Source organism: Fistularia commersonii, chromosome 2 (assembly GCF_037954325.1).
Source record: "Fistularia commersonii isolate RoL2024-O1a breed Wild chromosome 2, RoL_Fcom_v1.0, whole genome shotgun sequence".
NCBI lineage: Eukaryota > Metazoa > Chordata > Actinopteri > Syngnathiformes > Fistulariidae > Fistularia > Fistularia commersonii.
The window spans coordinates 3,819,622-3,843,728 of record NC_141285.1 but is presented as its reverse complement, the minus strand read 5'-3'; the positions used below and the strand labels follow the sequence as shown (position 1 = coordinate 3,843,728).

Genomic DNA, 24,107 nt, shown 5'->3' with positions numbered 1-24,107 from the left:
TCTGAATGTGGCGAAGGTAGTTGATATTCCTTCTTGCTTGTACTATTGATTATTTGTATAATGACACATTCAATTGTTAAGACTGAGAATTTCCATTTATATATTACAACAGGTATCAATATATGACGGGTTTTTGTAAAACAACTCCTTGAAAGTATAAATAAAAAAAACGTTTTGAGCACAAATGTATCATTTCATTTTAAAAGACCATTCATTTACATGCTAAAATTTCAAGGCCACCTTCCTGATTAATATTAAGGACACAAAAACAGCGGGGCTAAACATTAATCAGCCGCCAATTGTCCTGAGGAAATGTTTAACTCATGCTCCCTATAAAACTGTGCCAAAGCACATTGCAGTCTGAAGCCTATCAGCGGCTTCTGTTTTCTTTTCATATGCAGAACAGCCCCCGCTGTCACAAGAGGAGTGACAAAGGTGGGTAATTATACAGTGATTAATGGATAGTTACCTGCTGCCACACAGTGCAGTGAGGAGCAGCATCAGAGCAAAGTGGCGAGCTTGTTAAGTGGTTTAACATGTCCGGGCCTCCACCTTTAACCCCCGATGTGTGCAATCTGACCTATTTAACCAGATAAAACAGTAATGCAACAAATTCTGGGGAAATGGAATTTTTTAGTAAACTCAGACGTGACATACTATGAAAATCAGCGTAGCCGCCCTGCCTTTGACCAGATTTCTGAACGCGCGTACAAGAAACAGATACGAACGGGACTGGTATCAGAAACGGAAATTCTTACATGATGGAAAGACACACAGTGCAAAGGGGCAAAGTGCAAATGCAGGACTTACAGTATTTGTGTTTGAAAACAGTGCAGCTTGAAGTTTAGCAGAGTTATCAGGCGCAGCAAAACAAACTAAGACCACCTTTTTATCTTTATCTGGACAAGCAGCAGAATCAATGTCTCCGTGTGTGGAGACGGCTCCTGAACGTCCCACAACTCTCCCTGCACTGTATCCAAATCCTTTCAGATATATATAACATTTTGAAAAACTCAGGCAACTCCTAAGCTCACTAATGCCTATTGATTGCTTCTATTGATCCTTGGATCTTCATACTGCAGCAGGTATTTCATTATCTAAAATTAGTGAGATTAAAATATAGGATGAGAAAGAGGCTTATCAAAGAACTGTTTCAGTGGATTCAATTCTTGCCGTGCTCAAGTTTACATACAATGATCAAGTGATTAAATACAACCTCAAACCGGATGGGCACAGCCATTCATCCTCTGCAAAAACTCTGCTTTCTGCAGGTTGTCTGTGACAATGAGGGGAAAAGCGAAGCTTTATCTCTGTATATAAATCTCAAAGAATGATCCTCCAAACAGGAAGCCAGTGATGCTGCCAGCTTACTGTTATCACAGAATCACAGGTCCAGCTGAAAAAAAACACCCAAAACAAGTATAAAGGTTGTCCTGTGGTTTGGTTTAGTTGCAAAAATCAATCACATAAAACCTATTTAAATAGCAGAAATAGGGGTTCAGATGAGAGGGGGATCCTAAAAGTGGTAATGACTGAAATCTCTCTAAACTAATCCTGCCTGGCAAAAAATGAACAGGATATTCACAGAATAAGGAACATGTAATACAAACTAACCCAATACACACAAGCTAGCATGAACACCAAGAGAGAAATCAAATAAAGAAAAAAAGATGCACAACAGACAATTCAAAATCAAACTTAGTTCAGACATGACTGGTTACTCCTTGACCATACAACCTCCTGTGCACATTGCAAAGAGATATAATCATTATTGATTGGGTAAAGAAAGAAATGTGTAATAAAAATTGAAAACGGGAGCATACTGGTAAGATAAAGTTTAAATACATTAGATAATATTTCACTTTGTTCCTTTTCATTCTTTTTTTTCTTTTTTAAATCAAAAATTCAGTAAAGGAAAATTTGGGCTTAGGTATTGTTTGAAAAATTGCAATAACTCTGTAAAAAAAACTCACCAACACACACACACACACACACACACACACACACACAAAAAAAAAAATCTGTTTCCTTTATTTGGACTATGATATTGATACAGTTCTTCAAAACATCAGGGAAGCAGAAGAAGCTTAAAAAAATACATGTACAAATAAATACATTTTAAAAATGGCAGAATTAGATTTTGAAAGTTTCCGAACATTTAACATCCCGCCTTTACTTGAATAACACCGAAATAAATATGTTGTTCTTTTAATTTGACTTTGGTACCGTTTCATTCATTCTGCCAGTATCTCCACTGTTTCTGCAATTAGTTTTAAATCCAATGAGGACACAAAGTGTCCACGGGGGGGCGACGTTGGATTTCTGTTTTTGCACAGTGCGTAAAAATGGGAGTTTATTATACAAATACTCTGTCGAAAACATCTAGTAATTTTTCAAATAGAGGATCGGTATTGGCAGACAACGCAGATCTGTAGTTTCCAAATGATGTAACATTTCAGGAGGAGACATAAGCAGCTGATCTGGCCCAGGTTTATCGTTGCACGGACAGATTTGACAGCTGGACCGACGAGGAAAAAGCAACAACAGCAACTATGGCTAAAAGTGATGGAGGAGATTACTTTAAAAGAACCAGCAACTTTTGGATAGTCGCTGTTACATTCGGTGTGGGATATTTTTCCGTAAGTTAATTCGATTTGGTGTTAAAAAAAAGAGAGAGCTTGGGATTGCCGACAACCACAGTTGTTGTGACACTTTCTGTACTTTAAACGCCACGGTGCGGTGTTGCGTTTAAAAGCATCCGGGTTCGCAAATTACTCTCGATATGTAAATATCTCTCGCGTTATCGTAGCGATTATTATGTATGTTAAACATCATCGTGAATTCCTATTATCATGAAAATGCCGGAAAAAACAAGGCCTCTGTCAGTGATTTGTTTTGTATTATTGGGATTCTCTGCTGCCGAGAAAACAACACATTATTGCGCAAGTGAACACACTAGCTCACTGTCGCCATTAGCTTTTAGCACTAGCACGTCCCCCCTAAAGTGTTCCGTTTTCGGGGTTAAACCTTTTCAGCTTTACTTAAAATGTGTTTAATGCGCGCTTTGCTGACATTACCCTCGCACGACGTAACTTGTAAAATGTTATAACGCTGTTCTAGTACGTTAATTCCTCACCTATAGTAGGCTAACAAGCTAGCTGAACTTCGACATACATTGCCCACAATGGCCACCTGGACAAAGTTGCCACGTAGTAAAAGGGACGTGGACGCAGCTTAAAATCCCAAATTCCAGAAGTATCAGTTAAAGAATAAAAAGTTGTTTTTATGGTGGGTTTTACAGTGTAACCGGTAATAAACAGGGGGTTCTGTGCACGGGGGCCCAGCTCACAATAGTCCCATTGTGAATCGGTGCACAATGTCCGTCTGGACACATACCTGTTCAAACCCAGGTGGACAAAAGAGCAACAATTGCACTGCATGTCTTTGTTTTTGTATTTTCATGTATGCAAATTGTGATCCCCTGCAGAAGTGTGATTATTTTCTATATTTTAAACCCTGCTATAAAACCCTAAATACCAAAGTCTTGTTGTAAAATCAAACCTGCTGCAAACCCTCTGCATGTATTGTTTTTGATTTCGACTAAATCAGTTCTCAAGCTGAATAATATGTTTTCTATTTAGTCAGCCAGGATGATCAAATAATAGAGCGTGACTTATTCTCGTGCACATGATCAAAACCAAACAGCTGTAAAAATGAAAAAAAAAGACTAAAAAACCCACAGTCAGATACTGTATTTTCCACCACATAGAATACTGAGGTCAGTCATGCTGCACAGAACTGATTTATAATCCTACAAAAAGCAGTCAAACAAGGTTTGGCACAATGCGTTCTCTATCTGTTGAGGTGAGCCATCGCCTCAGAGCAGGAGAAGAACGATCCCATGTACAGACTGCAGGATTTCTGTCGACACAAATAGAATTTGAGCTCTTTGACCGGTGATCAGGGTGAATGGTGCAACTTCCATTTTTTTTTTTACTTTTTCCAGCTACGGGGCACAAAGTTTGAATCATATCTCAACTACAATGCTGTCATGTCAGATGCATAACATCAGTAATTTGAGTGTGTCGCCCGCATGATGAGAAGATGATCTTTGCTAATGTGCTTGTGACTGTCCTAATGTCTGATACTTTTCTAGTATCTTAAAAGTGTCTCCTGGCTCATTTGAAAGTCTTTTATATTTTGGAGATAATTCTTCATTATTTTATCAATTAAATGTGACTAGCCAAATGAATTACCAATGACATTTTCCATGATTTTGAAAACAGTGAAGGGAATCTATCGACGAAGAAAAGAGTATTTGGAATATCAAAAATTATCTATGCAGTTATTCTTACTCGCAATAAAAATTTGATGAGATTCTGTGTAGTTGATATAATATAAAAGTAGGTATACCATACTTGCATTTGAGGTTCTTTTTTCTGAGTTACAACCGGTCTATAACATATCTCTTAGGTAGCCATCAGATTTGACACATTTGAGTGGTCTGCATGACTCTGTGTTTAACTAACCCATCTATATTTTGCAGTGCATCGTGTTCTCCCCAGAAATAATCCCATTTGCCTACCTTGGTATATTTGGCAGCTTCTGCAATTACCTTGTGGAAAACTATGCTGGCATTATGTACAAAGGGTGAGTGTGGGTGTTTTTTGCAGCACTCTTGACACCTAACAACACATCAACCACGAATGATGCATGTTTTTTTTCCCCCTGCTGAGCTGAAATACACAACTTAAACAGTTCCCTTAATGATGTTCACTTATAAAAGCAGAGATCATTGCCTATTAGCTGTTTAAGCCACATGACTCCAGGTATGTATTAAAACAGCAATCAGTGGACAGTAAAGGTGAGGTCATGTGATAAACGACGGTCATTAAACCTGAATGAGGCAGAAACCACCGCCTCCCAAGCTGAGGGGGCGTCATGTGACTCCCATTACTCCACTCTTCAGTCACGATGATCATCTGCATGAAGTAGGTCGAGGGCAAAAGTAAAAGTACATTCATGCGAGGTCTATAGATGTTGAGCTCATGTGACCTATGCCGCAGGCTACTGTCTGCTTGAAGGGATTAGCTTTTGTCACTCCTTCTTTCTTTGTCCTCTCTCCCATTTCCTGAACTTCGTCTTTGTTAATTCCTGTTCAAATCCCGTGTATGGTAACATCTCTTATTCAGAATTAGCCAGATTTCGTGATATCTTCCAGGGAAATTTGCGTGATTTTTTTTTCCTATGCTAATTCCTATTTTTTTTTCTGCACCCTCTGTAATTAGAATATGTTGTGTTCCTCACATCACACGAATGAATAAATATTGTTCTTATTTATTGTGAATTCATGATCTACTTCGATGTCTTGTCATTCATTTTCTGCACAGGTGGTGGGCAGCCTTTGCTATCCATGTCATTGAGGCCTTGATTTCATGGAAGGTGTGCAGGTAAGACAGGAATTATCCTGAAAGTCCACATGATGGCGCTGTAACCGTAAGTCTTAATAAACCGTAATCCTCAATCAGCAAGCGAACCAAATCCAAGCAGTGATTCTGAAAGCTCTGCGTTCTCATAGAATCCTGAAATCGGTATGAGGGCATAGAGACACACTGTAACGTGACATTTGCTTGTCGTCTCTTCCCGCAGGAACAAAGGGATCAACAACATCGCCACTCGCTGCCTGTGGTTCGGCCAGACCTTCCTGTTCGGGTTCGCCTCTCTCGGCCTGCTGCTAAAGTACGACCCCGAGCGGCCAAAGCAGCACTGACCCCTGCAAACCAGCTAACCCTCAAGAACCAGTCGCCTCCTTCCTACCGTCTTGGCAGTACTGTGATCGGAATTCCCGAAGGTTGCAGACTAGAGGGGAACAATTGAGCCTTTTAGATTGTTTCTTTTCCAGAAAAATGTATTGAACTGATGATTTTGACTAACGCACTACACATGTTCATCTCACCATGATATCCATAATCTCATTTTCATTCCATAGATTTTTCTGAAGGTGAAGACTTCCGTTAAAATGTTCATTAACAGAAATCAGTATACGATCATCATAGATGAATTTTCAGTGCAATACAAGGGAATATTTTATGAGATGCTCACAATGTTTACATTCATTTAGGGTGGCTGCTGCTGCGCTAAAGATAAAGCAGACAGGTGGGCTGCAGATGGTGCTCTGTCCCAAAACTCTCAAATCCTTCGAAATAACAGGAGGAGAGCTTTCACCTAAATCCGCTTTCACCTATTGTTCAGCAAGTTGGTTGGAGTTTTCGCTACCTTTATCAAACCAGAGGTATCTCTTACTAACTTGGCAAAATAAAGGTACTTTTAAAATTGCATAATTGTTGTGAGTTCATCTGCCGCCTAATTTCCTTTTCACAAGCAATCAGGACAGTTTATGTCGTTGCATGCGATATTTATTTGGAGAATGTGTGCTTTCTAATACCTAGAGGAGATAGTATAAATTCAGAAATATATACAATTTAAAAACAATTTGGACTGAAAAATATAAATGTTTTTTGACCTTTAATTTCTATTAGGAACCGCCAAAGGCAAAAGCCTGCATCTACCGTGCAAGATTTACATTCAGAGATTAAATCGCTGTAAACTACAGGACGTGACAGTGTAATTGCATAATACACAAGAATAGCAGCATATGTCATAGCAGTAATGTAAGTAATATTCGCTCTATAATCTCAAGGCTTTTCTGTATACAGGTAGGTTTGCTGAAGAGTCCCTGTCTTAATTGTGGTGTAACAGTATGAGTTGTATGTTACCGGATGTGTTTCCAAGTAATTTCATTTTTATCATTATGTCACTTCAATCCTTTTCTTTTGTTGAAGTGATGTTATCACCGCTCCAGCCAGCATAGTGTTGGGTAGCGTTCAGTCAGCGTCTTACGGAGCTGAACGCTTTGCATCTTGTCCCTGGTTTCCACCACACACTCCACCTGTCAACACACAGTCATTATTACCACTCTTGACATAAATCACACACACACACTAAGCTGTTACCTTCACCTTCGCAGCCTCGGCTGAATAAAACCCCAGCACCAATAACACAGTGCACATTGGAGACATCACAATTTTGAGCCCAGCCTTAATGAAGTCCTTTTCTCATTATTATCACTCACCAATAGTGATGTTAATTTTAAAGCAAACAGCTTTTTCAATTGTTTTATAGTCAGCATGCATTTGCTTTGACTTTTCTTCGATAAGAAGTCAGTGTATTAATATGGTAATACTTAAAAATAAACACCCCTGGCTCTCAGAAGAAATAATGTATAACACATGACTAATTCATATTTCAATTAGTTGGGAATTCATCAATTCACTTTACTATTTTGGGCATGGTGGCGCAGCAAGAAGGTCTCTGGTTTGATTCTGACAAGGGAGCCTGTGTGTGGAGTGTGTGGAGTGTGTGGAGATCCTTAGTGCAGTGTTAGTGGTATCAAGAACAAATGACTGACACCATTCTAGAAAATAATGAAGTAGTTAGTTTTACATCAGTCTGTGATTTATTGTCATGTGATAACAATATACCAAATATCAGATAATCTATTTGTATTCTTCTTAATAGACTTACTAGGTTTCTTCTTTTTTTTTTTTTTAACCTCAATACTTCGCATTGTGTGGTAACTTTTACATTTTATTCGGTTATCGGTCATTGCCTCCATGATTTTAATTTTTCATGGATCCCTTCTTTTGAATTTTCCTCCACTTTCTCACCCAGCTGCATGCTGTCACCGCCTTGAAATAAAATCATTATACATGGTGTTTATAACACAAGTACAGAGATCTTTACTTCATCGTAATGGATGATAATGATTTCACAATACCACTGATGTGAGAGCACTTAAAAATACAAATATGAAGCGATTGTGGTGAGGTGTTGCTCTCTGCAGTAATAACTGTCAATAAAATACAAGATAGATATTGGTTCAAGGCACCAGAAGCCAAAAGGGACTTTTACAATTTGCAGTCCACAAATTATTCTCATAAAATCCAAATATTGGGCCGTAAATGAGTTTAAAAATATTTAATCTTTAACAAAGCCGTTTCTTAAAACCCCATTGCCTCCACGCAAGAATGCGGTGCGAACATTCCCTCCAAGGGGCCGAGCTGTACGGATTCTTTCCAGATGCAAAATGAAACAGGGTTTTATTTGTTTTATTAAATTTATATATTTGGTCTGTAAGTCCAGCCAAGATTCTGCCAAATCTAAGCCAATGTTCCACAGTGGAGAAGAGAAGTTTCCAGCAGATAAAGGTGGGAGTCATGAGGAAGAGTCGCTCACCTTCGCTGTGAAAAGGTCCGACTTGTCGCTGTGTCTCCGATGGCAGACGTCCAGCAACCTGCGGAGAAGCAGAGGGGAAGGTCAAGCGACAAGAGTCAGGTGGAATCGTGGGGAGCGGCATCGGATCAAAACGGGAATCCTAAGCTTTTTGAACCCACCTGACATCTTCTCTGGACAGCACGTCCAGCAGCTTGGCCATGTCCCCCGGCCACTCGCCCAGCTGCACCGAGAACTTACTGACCCGGTCATCCAGCACCAGGGCCCGGTCCACGCACTGCCGCACCAGCTCCAGCTCCATGTTGGCGCTGCTCACCACTACGGCCACCCTGCAAATAACCAAGAAGTCACTCAGTTTTGCTGACGTTTCATGAAAAGGACCTGAAATCAGACTGTAATTGCATGATTTGCATGTGGGTTTATTTGCAAAATCATAATTTCAGACCCTTTGCTCTCTTACTTTTTTGAAACAAAGATCATTTTCCACCTCTGTAATTTGTGGTGACATCTTTCCTACTATGTTGTTCCCAATATCAAATCGGAGTTTAGAAGTTGCACAAATACACCAACTTTTTGCCTCTCAGCTCCGGCAGTTGTCCGGCCAGGATGGCGGCAAGTCCCATGGCCCCCTCCGTGTCGACGGTGGAGCGTTCGAACTCCTGGAACCGAAGCATGGCCACCAAAGAGTCTTCCTCACTGTGAGAGAGACGACAAACACCGGCATGTCTGTGTCGGCAAATAGCTATTTTATTTCTGACTCGAGACGATTTTAGCAAATTTCTTTCATTCTCTGTGTAAATTAAATTCTCAATATCCTCAAGTTTCCTTGAATAAATCAAAGGCCGCTCCATCTCTCATAAGGTCGCTTGAAAATATTTTATAGATGCTTCTATTTGAAAATGTAGCCCTCAAAGGAACCCGTTTCAAAGAAGGATATATAGAGAATCTTACAACATATTGAAAAATTATAGCAAAGCAATGAGGTCCTCACAGACCAAGTGAAATTCAAAACAACATTCTTGGTCAAATAATGATGATTAATATAAATCATAATAGATTATAGAATGGAGAAGTTATGTTTCGGTTCAGTGACGGTCAGGGTTCTGTGATGTTGGTGTTAATGCTATTTGTGCGAATTCTTCAGACCTCTGTTGAAAAATGTGCAAAAAAAAAAAAAAAACAAAAAAAACCTCACCGGTAAATTAGAAAAGAGCCGAAAAGCCAGTAACCAGCCGACAGCTATGGACTAATTGTCGGTTTTGACAGGAGCTCTTGCTGTGGAGACACAGTACCTGACAGAAATGACTTTATCTACCAGCTTCTTTGCCAGCTGGAAGGTGTTGACTCCGAGTGAGCGCTCCATGAGATCTGAGGACAGGAAGGAGATCAACACGTGTTGCGTCAGCAGCTTGAAGCCTCATCTGAAGATCAGCAGGTGATATTTACTGTAGTTTTATCGAAACTAGATAAAATCCTCCGGCTAAAGTTTCCGTGCTAGTCATGTCTCATTCCAGCTCACCTCCGTAGAGTTTCTTGTTGGGGTTGCCGTGGATATCTTTGACCGGACCGTCAGTCTTCAGAGATTGTAACAGCAGAGGAAAACCTTCTGGTTCAATTCCCTGTTTGAGAGAACACACACTGTCAGAATTCACATTTTTTCTTATAATTTTTTTTATTTTGTCCCATGCCTCAAATCTAATCTATCTATCTATCTATCTATCTATATCTTAACAATATAACAATATTTTTTGGCCCCCTCCCTGAAATCAAATTTTTGTGGTTTTTTTTTTGTGGGTTTCATAAAAATACGTGCAAGGAAAAAATGAAAAAGTAACTTTGCAATGTATTTTTGCTTCAAAATTTGAAAAAAAAAAAAAAAAAATTTGATGAAAAAACGTCTAGTGACATTGTCAAAACGATCTTTTCTTTTCTTATGTTTATAAAAATCACAAAAATGCTAGCAAAAAAGAAAAGGGAAAAATTAAAAAGATTGATTTAATAACCAGAATAGTCATCGTTAGCCTTGTAAACATTATACCTCCTCTTATACATGCAGTTTTCTAATAAATTCTTGTGACAAATTTTCCAACAGTGACAAGATTTTCTCTTTTAACTTAATAATATTTTTAGGGTGTAATTTCATCAATTCTTTTTTAATAGTCATTTTTAATTATAATTCGTCGTGTATTTTTTAGAGGAACAGTTCATTTCATATAAAGATTTTGATAATTTACCTGTTTACCTCCTTTACTCTAAAACAAAGGAAAATTTTTGGACTTAGTGCTACTTCTAGGTAATAAGTTTACTTGTCCGGCCCCCTTGACATAAAATTAGGCCGTATATGGCCCGCGGACCAAAATGAGTTTGACACCCCTGATCTAGATAGATATCGATATATTGCAACATTCTCATTCAATTTCAGAAATATTCAGTTCTCCTACATTTTCCCACCGCAATAATGCCTCAGGAATTTTAAGTATCGCCATAGAACATGTTATTTTTATATTACTTTCTAGCACAATATCCCAACAACCTGCCAGCTGCATTTATCAAATCTCATGAATGAGAAACACACTCGATCAATGTATAGCTATAGTTTGCATAGTTATTCCATTGTTATATCATAGTTATATCATTCATGGTCGCAACTTAGGGAAAGACGCTTGCTGGCACATCGCTCGATTACCAAAAATGGAGAAACTGAATTTGCAATGACTTTTACTAAGAAAAATACCATCAGGGTGACAGTTATACTTGGATAGACTACAGGGATATAAGGGGCAAGTTGCAGCCCAAATAACGCTGGCACAATGAGGAGAGAGGGGTGAAAAATGATCCATTTTATCAGATTTTCTTTGAGTTAAGTGGAAAATTATGCTAATGCATATGCCCCCCTTGCCTCAAATCTAAGTTCACTTACTATGACGAGAATTTTTGAGTTGAGGTGTTTGATGGCGGCCGCTGCGCCAGCGAGCAGGCCATATTGTCCGGCCGCAGGGACCACTACCGCATCCAGTTTGGGCACTTGCTCGTAAATCTCCATGCCCACAGTCCCCAGTCCTGCCAGATAGGCTGCACTTTCATCTCTGGACAAAAAAAAACCAAACAAAAAAACATTTGTTTGTTTCAGTTGTCGTTCCTTTTTAAGCAGGTAATTTTAAACACTTTGCCCTATTTCCTCATATATGGCTTCTTGCCATTTATTCTGTGTATGAGAATTCACTGCAGATAATCCACATTCCTGATGCATTCATAAATTATATCAGAAAAAAATTGCGTAAAATATGCTCACGCCCACTTCCTTCACTGGGCTGCTAATAGCAACAGATTACTTGTTTCTTTCCTAAACTGTCATTTTCTTTCTTATTTTCCTAAATGCTTATACACGCTATATCCCTTTGTATTGATCCGGATTGTTTTTTTTCTTCTCAAGAGAACTGCTGCTATAATTGCAGGTGTTTAGGTTTTGATAGCCATCTCTTGTATACATTCTTTATAAAGAATAGATAGCCCCTGCTAGATTTTAGTCACCAAAATAACAGCCAGTGCACTTTTGCACTCACTTGAATAAGTTTGTAAGCATGTATAAAGCATTTATTAACACAAAAATTAACTATTGGGTCTATGGACAAAGACATACATTTCGAGTGTTTGAATAGTTAGATAATTCCGAAGTTGAGCTCGGTCCTTTAAGCTGCTACCAATCCCTCAAACTTTTAATTAACGTAAAAAGAAAAATTTAATATGAATCTTGTAATCTGACTGATCTGTCACACACTCACTTACTCCTGTCTCCATGTGTATCGATGCACTTTTATAAACACGGATCAACCGGAACGACTGTCCAAAATCCCAAGCGGTGCGTATCTTTGCCGCCAGGTTTTAACTGGCACTGAGAAATATGAAAAATATCACCCTGGAAGTTGCCAACTGAAACTGGCTGCTTGCTATGTTTATAGAGCCTTTTTTTATCACTGATATAATAATTTTGCTAAAGGCTTCATTGGACGAAGTCCCGGTGACTTCACGTGTACATATAATATGCCTGGATTCAGCCGATCAGACGGGAAATAGTTCAACAGGAATCTTTTAAAACTCCCGACAAAAGTTTCTTCACGCAGACATTTTCGCATCCCCGCCCTTGTGTAGGTAGGAATGGCTTTTGGTCACTGACTCTTCTAGGTAGAGGTATCCGTTCTCTTTGGCCAGATGGCGGGCGTGGTTCTGGGAGTCGTGACCCGTGCTTCCGTAGGAGATGACCATGGCGCCGTAGTCTCTGTAGATCCGGAGGCGTGGGGAGGAGCAACAGGACGGCATGATTACGAACACGGGGATCTTCAGCTGCACGGCGTGATGGGCCGCAGCCATGGAGAAGTTACAGTCGGTGGCCACGATCACGCCCTTCCTCTGTTGCTCCTGGAGGGACATCCAGGGTCAAGTTATGTGCAAAAGTCTAATATTTCCATCCGGCGCAAATGAAATGGACTGGGCTTTTAGACTCATATCGAACTTGTTTTGTCAATTTTATTTGAAGTACAATTGTAGTTGTTATTTAGATCTTGCTTATAAAACCTAAACTATTAAATAATGGCGAAGCCCGATAAACAAACAAACAAATAAATACGTATATGTTTCTGACTCTTATCAAACTTGTATATATTCTATTCAAAGTATAATATATTTCTATATTCATAAATTATTATAATTGTTTTTATTTATATTTTTGGTTAGAACCCTGAATATCAAATTATGTTTAAGCCCTACATATGTGTATATTTATCTATACATATATATGTAATATATATAATTTTATTATATATATCAAACATGCGCACGCACACACACACACATATATATACACTGCTCAAAAAAATAAAGGGAACACTTAAAAAACACATCCTAGATCTAAATGAATGAAATATTCTTATGAAATACTTTGCTCTTTACACAGTTGAATGTGCTGACAACAATAATCACACAAAAATGATCAATGGAAATCAATTGTATCAACCCATGGAGGTCTGGATTAGGAATCACACTCAAAATTAAAGTGTAAAAACAAACTCCAGGCTGATCCAACTTTGATGTAATGTCCTTAAAACAAGTCAAAATGAATCTGTGTTGCTTCCTGAGTGGACACTAGGATTTCACACAAGTGTGATTGACTTGGAGTTACATTGTGTTATTCAAGTGTTCCCTTTATTTTTTTGAGCAGTATATATACACACACAAATCAATATACACACACACATACATATACAATTACATATAGATATACATATGCATGTACATATACATAAAATAAAGGCAAAAATTACATATATATGTATACTAGTTCTCGACAATACACACAAACACACAGCCACACCCACACGCATATGTATATGTATGTATGTGTGTATGTATATCACCACATTTAATTTAGCACTACCAGACATAGAAACTGCTTTTTCCCACTTTTCCGCCATCGCTCCTCTAAACACACAAATCTCTGCAATACCACCTTGTAATGCATGATAACATTATGTACCTGACCCTTGCCTTATTTAACATTTCATTTATCTAATTGCCTGTTTTTTGCACCACCTCAATGACCATATGACCATACGCATGTGGATCCTCATCTTATTAGATAAACAGACATTGCGCTTTGCACTTGTATTGTTTGCAATGTTCAGGTCCAGTCATTGTTTACCTTTTTGTCAAATCCTCACATGTGTGACCATACTTAGTCAACAAGGCTGATCCCGATTCTCATTCTTGAGTGGAACATTCTAGTTGTCCTGCCACCTTTACAAAACAAGCTTCTTCTAATGGTTTTAGTCTTTGAATTGATCCTGTATTGTCACTGGAGGTGTGAATAATCCCCGCTGCTTCCTGTCTCAAAGAGGATCTTTGTTTAATGGCCTTAATGAAGTGGATTAAAAAGCTGAAACCATCGGCGTCTCATCCATCACCTGCTGTCATCGTATTCTTAGGGGGGGGTTTAAAGAACTCTTTTTAGTCCGTTCCCCATTTTGTCAGTGAATCACATCCCAAATGAACTATGCATGAATTTAATGGCATCATATCTTTGTCACGGTCAAGCGGTCGCATAAACACACACACAAACACACACGCATATCATGCTTTTAAGGTCATTTCGCATCCCTATCCTCGTCATCACCCCTTCCTACCTGTGTGAGGGATGTGAGCAGGTACAGCGCTCCTCTCTCCTTCACAGATCCCGTGTAATGTAGGTGTTCCTTCTTCAGGTAGATCTCCACCCCGTACTGTTTGGACAGCCTGGAGTACTGAAAGAGGCAAAAAGGGAAAAAAAAAAAAAAAAAAAGGCTCAAACTCACCGTGGAACTTCATCAACGCTTAACTACGACTCAGAAATAACGGCCTTAAAAAGCTCAGGATGCCAGTCCATCCACCTGAGGCGTGTGGTTATGTTGCCCGGGTAGAACGTGTTTTCAGTCTAAACTGAAGTCTGATTAAAAAGCTATTAGATGACATTAGAAAATCCGGATCGCCTCAGAACTTCTGCATGGAATGTTCTGAGACATGATCTTTCATTGTGGGTACAGATTTAATAAGTTGAAAATAATAACACGAACGCCCCGACCTGCTTGGACCACAAGTGTGAATAAGGCGTAGTCGTACCGTGCAGGGCGTCTTCTGGATGTCTGATTGGATCCTGAAAGCTGCGGCGCTGATGTCTTCGAAACGAAGATACTGAATGGGAGGCCTGGACACGACCCTGAATTCGCTGACTCGTCGGGTCTTGGGCGGTTCCGTGAGCACGACCTCGGTTTCGCCCACGACCCTGATGTCGTGGACCTTCACGTCACCGTTGAGAAGTTCCTCCTCGCCGAAGTCCTTCAGCCTCTCCGGTTCGATGAGCGTCGGTCTGCGGCCTGTGGCTCCGTTACTGACGGGGACCCCTTTGTACGGACAGCAGGGTTGTCCGGGGCCCAGACGCAACTCCTCCCTGAGCAAGAAGACAAATATTTATAAATGGATAAATGTGTATGCATGCATGTTTATTTTTTACATTTTTTGTAATTTTTTTTATTACATTCCTTTTCGTAGATGCGTATATCCGTGTACATACTTGTTTTGTGTACATCATTAATATGATACATATATACACACTACACTTATTGCATCTATCTATATGATTATGCATGTGTGGAAGTGTTTTTATATGTACATACATAAATACATACACACACACGCACATGCATACAGTATAGATCAATCTGTATTTGTCTCTTTCTATACACACGCAAACACTCACATATATGTATATACGCAGGACAGTCTCAGAAAATTAGATTATTGTGATAAAGTTCTTTGTCTTCTGTAATGCAATTAAAAAAACAAAAATTACTTTTTCAATATCTTTTGATATAGGATTTTTTCAGTTTTCTTTAGATGTTAGCAATAATTAGGAATATTAAAATAATAAAAGGCTTGCAATATTTCAGTTGATTTGTTATGAATCCCGAATGTATGACATTTTTGTTTTTGTAATTGCATTACAGAAGATAAAGAACTTTATCACAATATTTTAATTTTCTGAGAAAGTCCTGTATGTATGTATGTATGTATATATATTCCTTACACATATATATATATATATATATGTTTATGTGTTTTTGTTAATCAGAAACAATGCTGTCTCTGATTAACAAAAAATAGCAATTACTATCAATATCTTCTTTTAGTTTCAAGTTGCTTAAGTGAACACACACATAAATTTATTTCAGATATCAGACGTCGAATCATTGGCATATCACAGAAGAGGGACGGCACTGGAAAAACTCTACCTTGTTTACCAACCATTCAAGGTTCTCTCAGAGAGAGTAATATTGTAAAATGGCCTTTTAAAATGAATTTTATGCAATTGGATTCGGTGTATAAGTCTATAGGAATGTCATGATTTCCTAATATTAATAGCTTGTGAAATAAAATTAAGAAAAAGACTCTGTTAAAAGTCTCTGTTAGACACTATTCAGATTGCATGTACCTGCAACTCAACCTCCCTTGAACTTAAGTGAACATGGTCATGCTCTCAAGCTGAGGCAATGCTATGTGTAAATTGGATTCTTCTCCCACTCTTGATCTGACACACACACACACACACACACACACACACACACACACTGTGTCAATTAAAACACTGTGAAGTATCATCAACACCTCCACTCAAAAAGGAGGAACTGTAGTAATGTGTGGTTTGGATTGGGGGGTTAAAGGAAAATAATTAGGAAGAGAGGATATTTTCAGTGCCTCAGCTCTTCACAAAAACATGCAAGTGTGTATTTTGTGTGTATGTGTGTGTGTTTGGTATTTTTATTGGATGATAATAACTGTGTCTTTGTGTGTGATGGCACTCTAAATTAAAAATGTTGGAATTGTTTTATTTGCGCCTGTTTTCTTTACAGTATTTGTTTAATCTTATTTTCATTTTTTTATGCCAAAACAAGCAATACATTTTGATTATTTAATTCTGATGTTGGTGTTTGTGAGGGTGAATTTATATTCAATCCTATAGACAGTGTATCTGTATGTATAGATACAGTACATGTAGCTTTGCAAGATGTAAAACACTGTTTGCGGTTGTACTTTAATATATTAATCCATATAATCCAAATCCTAAAATCTGTGGCATCATAGGAGCCCGACTTTATTACATTGTCATACATGACTACCTGCAACACCTGCTAATGCATGCACTTCATGTTCTTGTTCAGAGAAAGTGAAATGATAAGGGATTCGGGTGAACAGGAATTGAACAAATGGACAGTGAAACCAGAATTATTTCAATGACAAACAGTACGTTTTACCTCTACGGAGGTAGAAAGCATCATCCTTTGACCCACAGATCAATCTCATTCAAACCAAGCTTTAAATCATGTCGTTGTTCATTCAATGAAATTGAAATTTTAACCATTGATTGCCAATTCAGAGCCGTCCCCAATGTATCCCTCAAACTTTAAAACCCCTCAAAATGTTTGAGAAAATCTACCCAAAACAATCAGATTACGATCGAACCGACCCCGGTCCCGTCACGTGAAGAAACACGCGCCCCTTCGATGTCGGATGAATCGATTCACCTTTCACGTCAACCCCACTTCCACTCACAGTGACGGAGCACATCTCTGAGTCAACTTATGATTCACCGGTCAATTTAGCTCACCTTATTAGGAGTTACACAAATCATTAGACTCGGGGCCAACTCGGGACCAAAGGCTGCAGGGCTCGATTTATAGCAGCTCTATAAATGAACAGAAATAAACAACACCGGCGGCTCGGACAGATGTACGCAGTCCGTTTCTGTCTTTGGACCGGACTTTGAATCATTAAGCATGTTTTTGTTACGGCACAGTTGATCGGGACGCTTTTTACGTTGTATAAACACAATGATGGGATTACAGTTCGGAGATTAACCCCATCACTTAGCCGGTAAAGAAGATCATAACCTGTAAGCAGGTTTGAAACTTTGGAGAACTTTATTACTTTTTATTTTTGTCTTTTGCCACGGAGCTGCTCCTATAATGTGTGGATTGGGGTGAAGCTGCATACTTAAAAATGTAAGCGAGCTTCAGCGCCGTCTCTTTTTGCATCAACTTGACACCAGGTGGAGCAATACTCCCAAACAAATAGCAGTTTATTCACTGCTGCCAGCACTCTATTTATATCACAATGATCCGCCATAAACAACACCGTGACCTTTCACCTTTTCCCCCGGGGTCTATTACTGCCCTCCGCCCTATTTGTCAGGGCCTCACCGTGCATCACTCAAACATGCAGCTTTCAAATGTAAAATGAGAAAGCCCCAAGGCTGCACCTGTGATGGAAAGCAGATTTGACCGATGCCGAGGGTGAAAAAAAAAAAAAAAAGCGAGGCGGCGACGCGACGGCGGACCCCGAAACGAAAAAGACACGGATCGAAAAAGGCGATTTTATTGTAAAATATAACATCACAGAAGCATAATGATGATATAGCCGCTACCTGACAGAGCCGTCAAGCGCGCAGGCCTTTCATCGTTTTAATCACCCGGCTTATTTGATGTCCTTTTAAATACAAGATACCCCGTGTTATTTCCCCCGGCTAATATAATTTGCACGTGGGGGGGAGAAAAAAAAAATGTCTCGCGGCATCATATGACCCTTCATCATCAAGTCTTCCTCAACATCTATCCGGCATTCACAAAGCATTTGTTCATTCTGTCTCCAGTCTGCTGTCTCTGGCTTGTTTTATTTTTATTTAATCCTATTTTGGTACCAGACAGGTCTTGAAGTACTCGAAGGTTGATCTTGCATAATGTTTTGTGATCGATAACCTTTGGCCGGCTGAAATGATGCTGAATATGGGCAACATCAAACAAAAAAAAAAAAACACAAACAAGCATATTTTGACTCCCGTCTGAGACAAGAGATGCTGATGCACCCGGACTGACTCGGTTAAAGGAATTGATTTTCACATAGGGACAAAATAGAGACTAAAACAGGGACTAATGTAAAGGGAGAGTCTGGAGTGGGAGTGGTTCTTCTCCAGCGGAGAGGAGGCATTAATGCTGGGGTCATGAAGGGTTGGGCGATAAGCATCTTTGGAAAGCTTTTTGGGGAACCTGATTTGGAGTCAAAAATCAATTCGGAGACGTGCAGGAGGATTTCTTGGTGTTTTTTTGAGGTTTGGAGGAGGAGAGAAAAGCAGGAGGAGGGGCCTGGGCAAGGCAGTAGAGTTTTTTTTTTTTTTTGTTGTTTTGCCAGAGGAGGAAGAGGACAGGAGACAGAGAAGCTTTTAGAGATGACATCTTGCTTTTTTTTTTTTTGGGGGGGGGGGGGGGGGGGTTGAACGTAGTTCTAGATTTGGAGAGGCTAAATATGACAACTGGGTTTGAAGGGACTGGGGTTGCTACATGTTATTTCCCACCTCTGCCAAAAGGGGTCATTCTCCTCGCTGTCTTTAAGCGCGGGCCTCGGCGAATACAACCGCTCGAGTCGCTCACTCAGGTAGCTCGAGTAGAATAACTGGGCCGCAAAGTTCATCCTGGACGAAAACGATTATTCCAAAGTGTCCGTGTCGCCTTTCCTCCCCTCCGGCTTGAGCTGTCCGACGGATGAGAGGGCTGCACTGACCGGTGTTTCTCCCACGGTTCAACTTCCCCTGCCCCAGTTCCCTCCCTCCTTCCCCTGCCCGGGGGCTATTTAAGACGGGATTACCGAGGGACGAATGCATGGTGGCTCTACAGAATCTCTCCTGTGGCCTGGCCCCTCCCAGGACTCTATTCCTGGTCCCAGACCAGGATTACTTCCCCTTTCTGTGACGTAGCACTAATCAGACGGTCTAAGGAGATAGATGCAGACTTAGGGTTTATCTGGGGACCAGAGATCTGGAGGCTCAAACACTGAGGAGACAACTGTGAATGGAGGATCAGAAATGACAAGTGTGTGTGTGTGTGTGTGTTGGGGGATCATGGGGAGAGAGCTTGTCAGTATTGTCAGAATGAGAAAATACATCATAGCAGTCATATGTCCAATAACGTCTAGCGCTTAATATGCAATGCGCGTCAAACACCTCCAAGGACATCGGCAAACAACTCCTCGTTCGGCGCGCGCGGTTTTTTTTTTACGTGTCAGCGCCGACGCCCGGGCAAAACCGAGGCGGAATATTACTTGAAAAACAAACCAGGATTCCCTTGACAAGTTTTACTGAGCGCCGCGTGTAGAACAACCGAGGAGAGTGACAGACTGCCAGGCAGCCATGGAGCAGACTGTAGGGAAAGTGGAGGAGAGGTAAATTGGTTCTGTCAGCACTCAGCCTAGATCTTATTCTGCTGTCATTGAAATGTCCAAATCTGAACCAAACCCTTTCCAGTAAGTGAATACTCTGAGTCCGATCATTACAGGAATGCGTATAATCAGAGATTATCCCCTTAGCGGACGTGTCTCATGCAGTATTTGCAGGTAAATCTGAGCACTGGGAAAGAAATATAAGATGGGTTTTACTGGCTCAGCGCAGATAGTGTCAGGTGCATTTTCAGTCACAGGACAGAAAGGAAATTAATTTCACAAGTTAATAACGTAACCTACTGAAGCGATCACCGGTATATCTTTATATATATATATATTTTATGTCCAACTTTGCCCGTATGGATTACAGTGGCTTCCATCTTCAATCAGGAAGTCCTGTTGGACTCAAGGAAATGTGCAACATGAATATTTAAATACCTTTGCAGCTGGCAAAGCAAATACACACACACATGTATATATACACACACATGTACACACCTAAGTGTGTACATACACATATAAAGAATACACATGTGTATGTGTGTTATCAGATAGACACTCATTTTTACATTTTCTGCATACGTAATGAGTGTAAACAATTAGTATATGCAAACATACACATATGTGTATATATATCCATATACAGTTATGCATACACATACATGTGTGTGTGTGTGTGAGAGAGAGAGTGTGCGTTTATATGTGTACAAATAGGAACTCTCAAGTCAGAACTCTTGTTAAATGTTATAGGTATATAGTATATATGTGTATATACTACATACAAATATTTGACTTTTAAGAGGAATCCCTTTGGATCCTGTACACAGATGCACACATTATTAATTTCACATAAATGACCTTCACGCCTCAGAAGTAAAACATTTCCAGTGTCATTTTTTCGTCCTTGTCTGCGTGTTTTCTGCATATACGAGAGCGAATCCTGACAGCAGCTCATCACCTGGCATGAAGACAACAGGTCATCCCCTCACAGCGAACATGGAAAGAGCTTCATCACACACACACACACACACATACCAGATTGAGAAGTCCTTCTCACCAGGTACTTCTGGTTCATGCTCACATGTAATTGGACAAATGATTATGCTTCAGGTGGCAAAATGTACCCGAGCTCAGTTCAGCCAATCTGACCATCTCAGGTGTGAAAGTGTCCCAGAGAGTTATGACCTTAAGGAATCCAGGAAGTTCTTCACATGGAGCAAAGAAAAAATGTAGAGAAGATAACCGCGCTGGTGAGTAGCTGGACTGGATATATCAGTAAGTATTTAAAATGAAAAAACAAACAAACTGCAACGATTTTCTGGAGCAGCTGCTTTACAAACTTCGCAACGATTATGAAGAATAGCTTTCATTTCAGTTGCGGTGAAGAATGTCTTGTGCACCGCTGACGACCTTCTTGGTTAAGTGCATTTTTTTTAATTTGAGTTTCTACTGAATTCCCTCATTTATCACAGTGTAAATACATACATGTAAAACATGCATACAGTGAAAAAAAAGTAGCAGCGATTGGATCTGGATCACACGGAAGAAGGAAACCAAAGATCAACTAACGACTGTTCTTTACAAACAGAGCGCGAGTTTTTTTTTTTTTTTTTAGTCTTTCGACGGAGAGGCAGAGACTTTACCAAAACTCCCCGCCAGAATACGATTTAGCTCCATTCCGAGTGGCAGCGAGTGGCAGGCGGCCACAAAGCTCAGCGCACTTCTTGGCAATAACAGGGTTTAGTGTTTAAGATAAAGGGCAGACTGGATGAACGACGAAAAGGTCACGGTGCACGTTGTGTTTCTTTTAATCAATACATTTTCCCGGCTTTGGTTTCCTTAAACCAAGGGACATTAACACTCTCCTAACACACACACACACACACACAGAATTGATGTGACCCATTTCTAATCCTGATTGTAACCCTACTCCTGAACACAAGGACAGACTTTTTTTTTTTTTTCTCCCACTCTTCCTGCTTGTGAGACGTTCACTCATCACATCTGTCAGGCGTGACACTGAACAAATCAAACAGACATATAGACAGCAGCGAGAGGAGGCCGGCACAGAAATAGAAAGGGAGAAGGTGACTCCGCCCCCGGCGGTCTGTCACACCACAGATCAGCGTGATGCCAGCCGACTGGACGCAATGATCCTCCGGCTCGGTGTTTGGGGGAGATGCTCTGTGGCTCGGCGTGAATTTTATGCGTCTGCCGGCCAAACATCGACCGGCACCTGCAACGGGGTCAGTCTGGTTCCGGGAGGGATGCAGGGGAAGGGGTTAAAATAGCATAAATTGTACTATAAATGTAATACACTGTACTTATGTTGGTTGGTACATCTGATTTCCCCACTTCATAAATGACGGGCGTCCGGTTTACACGCTTTAAATGGAATCCGATCATGTGACTCACTAATGGGGAAGACACTTCACGGTATTTGCCACATTAGCATTTCAATATATTGTATTTTCACATGATGGTGAGCATTATCTATCTAGCCGTCCTTTTTGGGGATTCCTCTTAAATGTCCAATAGGTATATATACCTATAACATTTAACAAGAGTTCTGACTTGAGAGCTCCTATTTGTACACATAAGAACGCACTCTCACACACACACACGTATGTGTCTCCATAGCTGTATATAGATATATGAATATATACATATGTGCGTTTGCATATACTAATTGTTTACACTCATTACATATGCAGAAAATGTAAAAATTTGTGTTTATCTATCCTTTTTGGGTGATTGATCTTGCTACATAACTGAAAGCATGAATAATACTGTAGTTTATAGAAGCTCACTTTATTTGGAGTTAAAATTTATAAGCGTTTGTCAAATTTGGGTGGTTTAGTTTTTCATGCACTTTATTGAATCTGCGCCACCTTTTGTCTGGGCTTTACCTGTTGTTTTTGTTTTTCTGGCAACATCAGAACCCGCTGATCTCCACCTTCACTTTTCCTCCAGTTTTCTTTTCCGCTGCTAAACCTGTAGATCTGCTTAAGAGGCGAGACGAGCGAGCAGAACACGAGGCTGAAGACAGTCTGGCTTAATAAAGATAACCGTGTTTACTACGTAGACGTCCTGGCTGTGTGTGTGTGCGCGCGTGTGTGTGTGTGTTTGTGAAGGAGTCACAGACTGGGAAAGACAGTGAGCTGTAAATTCTACACGAGAAACAGCAAACCAATCAATGCGACGAAAAAGGGCATTCTTTGCTGCTGAATTGATTCTGATTTTTCAGACGTCCTGCTGAATGGTAAAAAGTGGTGGATTTTCCCAGACGGGCCGGCTCTCACCATGCTTTTCACTTTCTTTAAGAGAAAAGCAAAAAAAAAAAAAAAAGAAATACAAGAGGTTTGTCTGCCCTGAATCACGTGGAAATTTAAGACAGATATAAGCCTTAGATTAATTTGAGCTTAACAGAACAAGAGTTCGACTGAAATTAAACAAAATATCATGTTTTATAAATATAGTTTCTATTCAACTCACATTCATACTAAATTTGCAGTTTGACAAGAAAATGCAGACTATCACCTTCATATTTGGTCACTCATATTATTTCTGCATTTATTGTGTGGATCAAACACATTTATGTGCAGGGAAATTGCCACAACACAAAAACGGTGGCGATCCTGACCTCTTTTCTGTGTGGGGTTTGTATATTCTTATTTGTTTATCCAACAATTCATTAACATGCAGTAGGGTCACTGGAGATGCTAAATTGCAAACAGTTGTATGTGGTGCAATATTTGCTGACCGGTCCTGGGTGAACCTCACCTCTAACCAAAAGAAAGCAGGTAAGGGATCCTGCAACTCTAGGATAGGGGGAATAGACAGTACTGGTAATAGATAAAATGAAAATAAAGATGCAGTTAAGCATAACCAGTGAGGCACTGACTCCATCACAATCAGATTTACAAACACATGAACTCTACAAAGTAGCTTATTCACAATTTGATTGGCAGCGGTTAAACTGGCACAAGCGCCTCCTACCATGAGGCAGGGGAACTGCGTGCCTC

At 39.9% G+C, this 24,107-nt stretch overlaps 2 protein-coding genes across 2 annotated transcripts; one reads left to right on the top strand and one right to left on the bottom strand.

Annotated features, from left to right (window-relative positions):
- Positions 1-2,457: 2,457 nt before the first annotated feature.
- tmem254 (transmembrane protein 254) lies at positions 2,458-6,338 on the top strand. Its single transcript, XM_086164713.1, has 4 exons — positions 2,458-2,639; positions 4,547-4,650; positions 5,391-5,450; positions 5,650-6,338. The coding sequence occupies exons 1-4, from the start codon at positions 2,553-2,555 to the stop codon at positions 5,768-5,770; spliced, it is 372 nt and encodes a 123-aa protein (XP_086020839.1). The 5' UTR covers positions 2,458-2,552; the 3' UTR covers positions 5,771-6,338.
- Positions 5,863-19,474, bottom strand: LOC147236170 (uncharacterized). Its single transcript, XM_086164699.1, has 11 exons — positions 19,223-19,474; positions 14,941-15,268; positions 14,469-14,585; positions 12,467-12,708; positions 11,213-11,378; positions 9,812-9,911; positions 9,585-9,660; positions 8,863-8,988; positions 8,454-8,621; positions 8,296-8,353; positions 5,863-6,949 (listed from the first exon to the last, which is right to left on the bottom strand). The coding sequence occupies exons 1-11, from the start codon at positions 19,336-19,338 to the stop codon at positions 6,851-6,853; spliced, it is 1,596 nt and encodes a 531-aa protein (XP_086020825.1). The 5' UTR covers positions 19,339-19,474; the 3' UTR covers positions 5,863-6,850.
- Positions 19,475-24,107: the final 4,633 nt, after the last annotated feature.